This window comes from Macadamia integrifolia, unplaced genomic scaffold, assembly GCF_013358625.1.
Source record: "Macadamia integrifolia cultivar HAES 741 unplaced genomic scaffold, SCU_Mint_v3 scaffold_19A, whole genome shotgun sequence".
Classification (NCBI taxonomy): Eukaryota; Viridiplantae; Streptophyta; class Magnoliopsida; order Proteales; family Proteaceae; genus Macadamia; species Macadamia integrifolia.
This window is the reverse complement of record NW_024870640.1, coordinates 305,956-317,236: the sequence shown is the minus strand read 5'-3', so window position 1 is coordinate 317,236 and position 11,281 is coordinate 305,956. Positions and strand designations below refer to the sequence as shown.

Below are 11,281 nucleotides of genomic sequence, written 5' to 3'. Positions count from 1 at the left end.
AACAGTGTCCCTGACACGTGGAATGCCGTGGTGCGATCATTGAAGATTCAAAATCAAAGGATAAGATCATCCCCAACTTTCGGCGCCTACAGTGCCTGCAAACAGTATTCAAATTCAAGTGCACAGTGCCAAATGAAATGTAGTACTGTTCAAATTGTAATTTCCAATAGTACCAAATGAAACCCAAATGCACCGAAAACCAAAATGTAATTCAAATGTGTTTCCTTATGTTATAAAAGGAGTACTACCTCATTTCCCAAACCACTTGTAGTTCGAACTTGGAAAACAAACTTGTAAAATCAGAAGGAAGAGAGAGAAGCTCCGAAGCAAGAAAGCTTCGCTTTGCCCCTGAATTCTGCAAAGATCATCCAAGCTCCGTCGGACTTCCAAGTACTCCGTCGGTCTTCAAACAACTCTAAGTTCCGATCATCCCCTATAAGTCTGATCGCCCTCAAAGGTTAGCTCCAGCAAACTCCAAAGGCCTCTTTTAGATCAACACATCCTTCTTCTTCTCAAACCTTCCAACCCAAACCTACCCAAAGCCTTGTATCAAAGATCTCCAAATATTATATACAAAGTTTACTTTAAATCTTCAAATTATGTCATTATTTTCTGCATTTCATCTTGCATATAGCTTGCTTCTTGTTCTATCCTCAGATCAAAACCTACAATCGTGCCTCTTGATTTTGAGAAATAGATCTGGTTAAGCAGCTTTTAATTTTGTGCAATTTCATATCCTTATATTTTAAGTTCATGGTCTTGTTCTTTATTTATTTATCTTAATTCTGCACAATTTAGTTCTAAGTAAGGTATCACACCTATCTTAGTGTTAGTCTCCTTGCTGGATCAGAGTATGGTATTGCACCGGTCTCGTTCTTCTTACCATACAGAACCAGGAGATCCCTATTTCTCTAGATTTTGGTACAGATCGATCTGTTATCTTAAGCAGCTTTTAATTTTGTGCAATTTCATATCCTTATATTTTAAGTTCATGGTCTTGTTCTTTATTTATTTATCTTAATTCTGCACGATTTAGTTCTAAGTAAGGTATCACACCTATCTTAGTGTTAGTCTCCTTGCTGGATCGGAGTACGGTATTGCACCGGTCTCGTTCTTCTTGCCATACAGAACCAGGAGATCCCTATTTCCCTGGATTTTGGTATAGATCGATCCTGTTATCTGGTATGAAGTTTATTTTGATGGGGAAGTGAAGTGACATGTTTCCCTTAGTGTGGAAAACAAGTTAGTTTGCTATAGGCCACTTTAATAAACCTATAATATGAGAAGAGTAATCTTACGAGTCCAATTCTGTTTTAAGTTAGTTTTCGGTTGTAAGTTATGTTAACTTATTAGTTAAGGATTGAGTTAGGTATTTCATTTTTAGTGTTTTAAGTCCGTTTCTTTTTTATATATGTTTCTAAGAAGGTCCATCCTTGCACAAGAACATTTAGTTTTTTAGTCTATTAGCTAGTCTCTTTTTATATAAGTTTGTAAGAGGGTCCAACCTTGAACACAAACTTGATTAATGAGATTTTAAGTGAACCTTCTCTTTACTTTGCGAACTTGATTAATGAGATTTTGATTGTCCACTCAAATCTGACCATTAGAACATTACAGTATTTTGGGGATTATCTATTCTAATAGTTTGTGAACATTGATCAAAATCTAACCTACATCAAAAAATATAAACTTTGACCATATCATTGACTGAAATCCCGTTTTAGGGTTTGCTTGAGATCTTATTAAAAGGGGTATGTAACATGAAATTGGGCCACTACCAATTTGGTATCTGAGCTGTGGCCACTCCAAGTTCTAAACCTATAGAATCAAGAGATTTATCATATTTCTGTGTACAGTAACTGACATGATTAAGAATCTGTCTCATGGAATGGAATCCATGGAACAACTAATGGATATATGGTAACATGTTGATACAAGGCCCACCATATCAACCCACTCCAGAGGAACATAGAGCTGAACATTAACCTACACTGGCTGCATCACAGAAAAGATTGCTACAAATAACTACCACAATACAGGCACCACTGGTTATTTTTGAGTATCATGTGGGAACATATTACGACATCACTGATTTAGTCAAAGGAGTAACAAAATGCAAGCTTGTGCAATGCCTCTGGGCCTCCAAATCATTTGTGTACTAGATTTCAAATTCTAAAATTCAGCAACCAAATTAAATTCCATCATTTAGTATCAAAATATTCTGATATGCTGCTGGAAAGTCTGATCATCAAATGCAACCGTCCAAAAGTTTGAATTCCCCAAAATAGGAAATCCATGGTGGGATCTCCATTATATTAGCTTGAATTCTAGAGCGGCAAGAAAATGAAATCTCAAGAGAAAAGGTTAATGTAATGCAAGGCTGTTACATCAATAAGCATTTAGGTGGACCTAATTCAGAACGTTCAATTACAACCTAATTCAGAACGTTCAATTACAATGAATGCCTTCCTACTCTTTCAACACATACAGCAATAGCATTTGACGAAGTACAACTATCCAAACACCCACAACATTTAATTACAGAACCAAATCACATGGGCAATTGGAGCCAGAACCATTCTAAAATTCACAGTTAGAAATTTTGCCTACATGCAGACTTTAACAAACAAATTCAGCAAATTCGAGAATTTTGTCAATGGTGCCTCCACCTTAAATATGGTAACTTGCATTGCAAATTCAGGGATGTGCTTCTGTGCAGACATTTGATTATGAGGACCAAGGCTTTCCAATATATCATCCGTACCTACAGTGTCAAGTCAGAAACGGGGATTCCATGCTTCTGAAACCATTCAGGCATGTGGAACCTTTCATAGAGTACAGGCCTTACATCCTTCTGCAAAGAGAGATGCTTAAGGAGTGGCAGAAGCACCTCCAAAAGCTGAATGAAGAAACGACTCAATCAGAAAAGGTGGCAAGAAAATAATTGAAAAACCTGTATGAAGGGAACATGAAAACTTTAAATTCTCAGTGGTCTAGGACTAGCCATACTTCAAGTTACCTGTTCATCACAAGGCTGCCCAGCAGAAAATGGGACACATGGTATTCCATTCAGTGGCTGCAACAAGAAACTGAATGGGTTGTTGTCAACAATAACAATTCGACAGAGATCATTTGATAAGCAAGACAGATCCTTCACGTGTTCCCGGTATTCCCTGATTCATGCAAAACCAGAAGATTCTTCAAATAATGACTTATCCCTGGATCATTTCAAAATTTAAAAACATCCAAGGTTATTTTAGTCAAGTGGCATGCCTCAACCAATGACAGAGGGGGAAGGAGAAGGAAATATTACTTTCCATCTCATGGCCCTCACAGAACACAAACTTCATAGCAAAGCGGAAGTGTGTCAAATTGGGAATACAGGGAGAAAGGAGCTGAATCATATGGAGCATTAAAAAGATCACCATGCAGAGGTACTTTAGATCAAGCCATATTTTAAGATGACCTAAAGATAATCCCATAGATATTTCTTTATTCCTAACCTCCAGCAGTATCTTGGTTCATGAAAGATGACATGGATCATGTGTACAGATAAATTGTACTGAAATCTAGAACAGATGCCTAGAAAATATCATGTGACCAAATTTGGAAGCAAATCCGTCCTATGTTAATCCATGCCCAAGTTTCCTCACAACTTGTTTCCATAAAGAAAAGAGTTTCCTCTCAAACCCATTTCAAAGTCACATCTGGAGCTAATATGAATGACAAATCCCACAGAACAGTGTTTATCAATCATATATATGAGCCAAATAATTCAGCTCATTCATTTCAGGTATATAACATGCAAAAGAACCACAACTTTGTCTCATGATCTCATCACTAATTAATGCCTATTGCAGCCAATGTATGTAACTTTCTACTTTAGAACAGATGTAGTCCCAATAGAGGTTTGCAAATGCATGGGAGATGGCTATCCTAGCTACTAGGCTTTTCAACAAGCTTATTAGCACTGTTACTAAGAAGAGTAACGGAAGAAAACATTGCAGTGCATGTCAGCAACAACATAGGAGATACTGAGCACCATCGTCATGGATCAATTTTATTAACCACCATTATGGAACTTTGGAAGAGAATGATTCAGACAGATTAAAACAAAAATGAAACATCAAAAACTAACTTTGTGGAAGTAGGCCAGGGAAAGTCAACTACTGCCTCTTATTTGGACAATTAAGATGAGAACTAAAAAGAACAAAGATCTTCAGATAGTCCTCACTATCTGGGAAAAAAACTATATCAGAATGCCTAGACAAGATTATTTGGAGAAGAAACGGATTTGTAGTAAATATATTGATACAAAGAAGAATTTAAGTATTGGAGTCATACCAAGTGTAAAGAAAACTGGGAGTGAAGCTACTTCCAATAATGTGGAGTGCAATTTTAAGATCAATACAGAAGAGGAAAAAATATTAGCCTCATAAATTTCCAGCAAAAGAAGGGCTTCGATAATATCTTCAATTATTACCAACATAATGTGTCCTTGGTGACCAAAAGGACTCGAACGGCAAACATAATAGTCAAAATCCTATGCTTTGAAGACTTATCAAGATTGCAAGTAAATGTAGTAGTGTGCTTCACAGGAATCTGTAACCTAGAAGATGGGTAGTTCAAGAAAAGTGTAGCTAGGGGGTTGCTTTATCTGATAGCTCCCATTCAGATGCTAGGTACTTGCAACTGAGCCAAAGCTTGATTGAATCACAATTGAAAATCCAGTAATTATAAGATTGGAGGGATTAGCATGGCAATAAAGAAGACGATAACAATTAGCTGCAAGAATGACCAAGTCTTCCTATATGCCTCTAGTCCATATTAACTAAACTATACCTTTGGTAATTTAAGGGGAAAGAAAAATCAACACCAACCCTTTTTTTTTTGGGGGGGGGGGGGGAGGGGGGAGAGGAGAGGGGTTGTGGTGGGTACAAAACGGAAGTATCACCTCGTCAAATGGAGTTGAATTTGTGAACTAAAAAATTAAGCAGGTCCTGGGACTAACACGTAATGAAAATTTCAGTCAAGCAGTTTCAACTAGCAAACAGATGCACTCTATGCAACAAAATAGAAGAAAGCAATCCATCCATCTTCTCATCTATTACCTGAGAGTTTCGGGGATAAAATGAATTAGTTATAACACTTAACCTATTTACCTCTTGGAAACAAGGTAATCTTATAATAGAGAAAATTTATAAGAGGTGATCCCTTTCACAATGTATGAAGCACTTGTAAGAAAAAAAATCAAGGCTTCTCAACCAAAGGATGTGAGATGTTAGTCACTGAATTGGTGCTCTATTATGAAATGATAAGGACAAAATGAGGACAGAAGTACAGCATTCATGGATATCCCATCCTTACAGAAGACCAGATGTGACCATTGTGATGCATATTGGATACACGTATAGATCCAATTCATTACAGCTTTCATCACATCAATGAAGTTAATTCGCTGCCAAACGCAGTAACAGGGATGAAGATTGATGACCAAGAGATACCCCCGAGCAATTTTCGTTGTCCCAGTTCAATGATCAGTAAGGAAGGAGGTATCATTGAAGACAAGGTTTCCAATGAATTACAGCAGGTGGGCTAAGTGGAGAAAAGATTATGGAATGTTGTGTGGCTGATGCCTTCCTTTAAAGACAAAGATTATGTTTTTTTAAGAGTTAAGACAGCTTTAAGACCATAGTGCCTTATGGAGCTGAATTTGTGCATTAGATGCCAAAAAAAAAAAGAGATACCTCAGATGAGGGTGTTGGGATCAAGGTGTCAAGTATCAGTATCGGTCAGCATATTGGAAGGGTGGTTTAATGTGACGTCCCGGATACGTATTGGAGAGACACTAAAGATATGCATTAAAACACTAATGATATGCATGGACAAGCTTAGGATATATGCAAACTACAATTTTTAAACATAATACATCATAATAAACAGTAATAAGGTCCCAACATAGAATGTAAGGTGGTAGGGCCCAATATCTACCACATGACAGATCATTCAGATCCCAAATTTTGTGTACAAGTATGCTCCATGATACTCTAATTACCTGTCAATTTTGAAGTCAATTAGGGTTGGCCATGTGGCAATATATACCTTCGAAGATTCATTACATTTTGAAAAACAAATGGAGGGCTAAAAACACAAGGAAAAGATGCCAATACATGGGTAGTAAATGATAGAGTTTGATCAAGAAGCTACCATCAACATTCATTGTAAGAGAGTTGGGCAGAGAAGGACCCAACTCATGTTGGATCTGCATGGGAATCACATTAGAGGAAGCCACATTGGATCAACATGAAATAGTCTACAGAGATGTCAAGAAAAACTTCCAAGGTGACGCAGCCATCTAGTAGACCAAACTACAACCAGCTTAATCACCTTGTGAGTAGATCTTGTCCATCCTCTAAACGCCATATCAGTTTGCCTCCCTTACCAATAGAAGCCAACTTCCAAAACATTATAAGTCCATGGATCCCTTGGAGATGATCCTAGAATCTAGATTAGATCAAATGAAGCCACGAAATGGGCCTAGATAACCGACCGTTAATTTATTGGACTTTTTCACCTTGTAATAAGAGCTACAAAAGTAATCACAATTTCTATAAAATTTCCAGAAAAGAGGACTCTCTTTTGTTTCCCTTTGTGATATCGCAAAGATAGGTCAGGCCTCAGTGTGACGGTAAGGTTGCTCTATTGCAACCTGGTGATCGCGGGTTAGAACAATGAAACATCTTTTTATAAAAGTGGGGAAAGCTGTGTACATATGACCCCTCCCCCAGACCCACCCTGCAGTAGCAGGAGCCTCGTGCATTGGGTACACCCTTAAATATCGCAAAGATCTTTTGAGGTGAATCCATGGAAGGTAGATGATTAGGCCATATTTGGAGCCCTTTCAGACTGCTCACAAGAAAAGATTCTTGGGTCAGCTAGATATTTTTGCTATGGAACTCATAAAAAATTTCTACAAAAGCCTACAAGTTAGATTTCCTCCAATAGATATGATATTTATGCCTTGTGAGAAATAGTGAGTAAAACAGTTCAGTAAATTCTGAAGCTAGCAGATCTCGCAACCTACAAGGATTGCTTGTTTGTAACAGATTTTGTGATCAATGCAAAACATTTGTCTGCAATTCTTGACATGAACAGCATGATAAATTTCATTTTTGAAGACTATTCCTCAGAATGTGTCCCTAAACTCCATCAACAGTGTGGAGAATACTTAGTCAAGCACAGATGCCATGGTGGACTCAAGCAGATGACCCAAGTGATATGATCCTAATATTTAGATCAATATTTGGGAAGTAGTTATCACATGGATGGCCAGAAAGAAATTCCACAGCACCCAGGGAGACCTTATAAATGATGAGAAACATTAGCAATAGCTTACTGAAATTCCACAAGAACAAGATAACGTATGACATCAAGAAAATCTAATTAAGAATATGTGGGCAACATAGCATAGGAAGCAAAATGAGGGCCTCATGAAAAGTCTGTAGAGACTTTTCAGTTTTGCTCCATTTACTTCCTTTATGGAAACCACATCCATTTGCACTTTGAAGTTATGATATTGAACAGAAAAAAGAAACATATGCATACACTACTGTAGTAGAAATGCTGCATACCATCAGAGGAAGATAAAACATGATACATAGGGAAAATGTATCCAATTGAAGATTTTAGGAATTGGTAACTCTATCTGCCCTCAAACTATAGAATTCCCAAAACACGTATCCTAAAATAACAGTAGCTTCAAAGTCTTAAATCCCACCCACCCTTGCAAATACCATTGAACTACAGCAAGACTTACGTGCTAATTGTTGAAGGCCGATAAAGTCGATGGCTAAATCTCTTTTCAACGTCTATTCTATCAACAAGAGGTCTAGCATAACCTGTATAGTTCCAGAAGATGAGTTTATGGAAAACAGTTGATGAAATCAATGGTAAAAAGGTGATGAAGTAATGTGCAAACCTTCAAGCCCAGCGGTGAATAGCACAAGGTCTGCGAAATTACTAATCTGCTTCAAAAATTCATGCAGACCAGGACGTTCAAACACCGTGACATGATTGACCTTGGGTTTTCCATCACATTCCTTCAACAAAGAGAATACATCTTCAAGTTTCTCTCGTGCATCAAAATAGGAAGCCAAGGAAATAAGATTAGCAGCTAGTAAAGGCAGACCTTCTCTGAGGATATACATTCCAACTCAAACCACTTCAACCCAGCTTCTGTAGCTTGATTACGAACAATGGGAGGCAAGCTAGATGTCTCATACGCACATACTAATGTCTCGTCCAAGTCAAGAACCACCTGCATGCCAAGCTACCTTTATCAGAACCTATATAAGCAAAAGACATGTTTTTTCAGTTTCATTTTCAGTTCAGCATTATAATAAGCAGCATATCATAATTCCAGTCACTGCTTACATGCCCAGGCATGAGGTAAGGCTTTTATTTCTTGACGAGGCTTGCAGCAAGACACCAATACTTCCCGATGAATGATTTTCTCATTGTATGAATAATAGAAATCATAGAAATCAACTAAGAACAAAAACCAGGAACAACAGTTTGAGAGGGAAAAAATCTTAATCTCCGTGCAACGACTGTGCTGAAAACAGTCTACTGGGAGAAACTGTTCTCAACCTTGAATTTTCCCTCTGATGCTGATTTGACAGGTACAATGTTTATCTGCAACTTTGTGCCCTCTATGCCTTGGAAATTTTGTCTCCGTGATCAACTTTCCAGCTTCAGCTGATAGCGATAGGCAATGGGTAGAATCACTAGGCTGTTCTCTCTCATTTTTGAGATGATTATTTTACAATTGAAATCTTAACTTGTTCAGGGGTACGGTGGGATGTGGTTGGAGGCACAGTTTGAGCAGAAGGACATGATCCACCATGAATAAGTCCACAAAATATCAACAAAACTAGTAAGTCCAGGGCAAACCCAGTGCACAAGGCTTCCGCCACGGCAGGGTTTGGGGAGGATCATATTGAACGCAGCCTTACCCCCCTTTGCTGTGAGGCTGTTTCCCGATTAATTCCTTCAATCTTACTGGCTATATTATGTGGCCAGTATTTCCTTTGCATTTCTCAGAGATTCCCTAAACATATATCATGTCCTCAGTCACTAGGTACTATCCATCTTGTTCTCCTGCCGAAATGGCTACAATCGGGAGGGACATCAGGGTCTGTGAGGCTCTGAAAGACCAGAACCGTTGCTTTATCCCATAATGATATAGAGAATATCTCCCATATCATACGGTGGAAGGGGATTTTCAATTTCCCTTTACACAGAGAGCCCCATCCTTCACCTTCCCCCATGTTCTTAATGTACCAATCCATTGTTTTTCATCCTTGGCAGAGGATGCTCTTAACGTTTTTAATAATTCATAACGTCAATCGCCAATTTTGTATGGTGACTATATGGCAGAAGAAAAACAACGATCTAAGTTTCCAGGTTGAGATCCATCATCAGAAATAGGTCCGAATAAACCAATTGACAGAACACCCCTGACACTTCCCTCTTCCCATACGCGCTGTTCCAAGTGTGAGTAACCTACTTCCTGAAATGCAAGGGAGAAAAAGGGAGAAAAGAAGGGAAGGGAGCACTTCTCTGAGACCAGAAACTGCCTATCCTAGACTAAAAACATCAATAGAAAAATAAACTCAATACCATTAAGTTACGTGCAGGAAATGACAGAACATATTTATTCTTACGAAGAAGAACAATGGTGAGGTTGTATTGTAGAACAATTTAACTCATACAGTAACCCTCGACAATCTATCAATGCTATGAGATCATCAGTAAGAAACTACTACATGCGCAAGCATCAAAATATCAAATCCAGGACTCGAAGCCAAAAGAGTATATATTTCCATTAAATCGAAAAGCATCGAGCGCATAAATTGAAAAAATGGAAAAGGGGAAACAAAATCAATACCCATAGTAAGGGCTCAGAGGGAAGGGAAGCAAATGAAATCAGTCTAAAAATTCGAAATCAAGTGAAACGAGCGTACCGTAAGTTTCTCGATCCGGTCATCAACAACGAGGTCGCCGCTGCAGCAAATTTGGGAATCCGTGGGAAGCGAATCTTGCAGAGGGAGTTCAACGACAGGCAAGGGCTTAAAAGAGGGAGACGAAGAGGAAGAGGTAAGCAAAGGGTGTCGAAGTCCGACATAAGAGAGAACCTGAGCTATGGAAGGCGTTCCCCTCAGGATCTGAAGGAAGATTTGGAAGAAAAACACCAACCAACTCAACACAGTCCTCCATACTTGGAGAGGCTTAGGCGACGGCGCGTACACTTCGGCCTGGGCCAGCTCGGCCATGGCCGAGAGACACAGATAACCAGAAGACACAGAGAGAGAAATGGATAAGAAGTTGTCTTCTCTCAGTTCTGACTTCTGAGTTCAAGAATCTTCACGAAAGAGAGGAAACAGATGAAATAAACGAAAGCCAATCAATTCATGGAGGGAAGCCCTCTCTCTCTCTATCTCTGTCTCTCTCCCTCCCTCTAGCTCTGCTACGATTGGCTATTTGGACTTTTCTTTTCCTTTTGATTTGTTTGTCTCTTTCGTTTTGGTGTTGCCGTGCTGCTGCTGGTGACGGTGGTGCTGCCCCCGCTTAGCTGGTCATCCTTAATTCTTTATCCCTTTTATTTTTAGCTCTGCCTCAACCAAGTTAGATTGGAGAGAAGTGGGTCCTACCATTTGGGGTAGGGGTGGGACCAAGAGGCCAATCATATGGTAGGGTGATGATGATCTATCTTTCTCCGGGACACTTGGGTGGGCCCTGGCCCTGGCCCTGTGGGAGTTGGATTGGGACTTTTCAAGTGTTGGACGTTGGCCTTGTTGACTCGGAGACTATACGGCACACGCTTCACTTTGCCATGTGTGTGGGGGTAATATGGTGGTTTTAAATTAGTCAAGGGGTATTATGTAAAAAAGGTCAAAAAATTGGTTGACGATGCAAAGTCCCAAAAATGTTCCGAGCCTATAGCCGGATTGATTTGGAGAGACGCGTGGGATTTTTGTGGGTCCTACATCCACGGCTGAATAGCCATAGTTCTTTCGAATTTTAACAACTTGTGGCTTGGGAGTGAGAGGAGGTGATAGAGCCATGATTTGGATTTCAGGTTCTGTACAATCCTTTTCAAACCCTTCTAATGATAGGAGTCTCGTGTATTAGATATATTTATTTTTTATCTCTATCATTGTGAGAGTCTCGTGTACTAAATATGCCTTTTTTTTTTTTTTTTTTTTTTTTTTTTTTTTTT

The 11,281-nt window shown here is 38.9% G+C and overlaps 1 protein-coding gene across 1 annotated transcript; it reads right to left on the bottom strand.

Moving 5' to 3' along the window:
* Window positions 1-2,404: 2,404 nt before the first annotated feature.
* Window positions 2,405-10,633, bottom strand: LOC122071292 (CTD nuclear envelope phosphatase 1). The gene is made up of 6 exons (XM_042635619.1): window positions 10,026-10,633; window positions 8,189-8,317; window positions 7,979-8,099; window positions 7,817-7,898; window positions 3,020-3,173; window positions 2,405-2,899 (listed from the first exon to the last, which is right to left on the bottom strand). Exons 1-6 carry the CDS (start codon window positions 10,332-10,334, stop codon window positions 2,765-2,767), a joined length of 930 nt encoding a protein of 309 aa, XP_042491553.1. The 5' UTR covers window positions 10,335-10,633; the 3' UTR covers window positions 2,405-2,764.
* Between the last annotated feature and the right edge of the window lie 648 nt (window positions 10,634-11,281).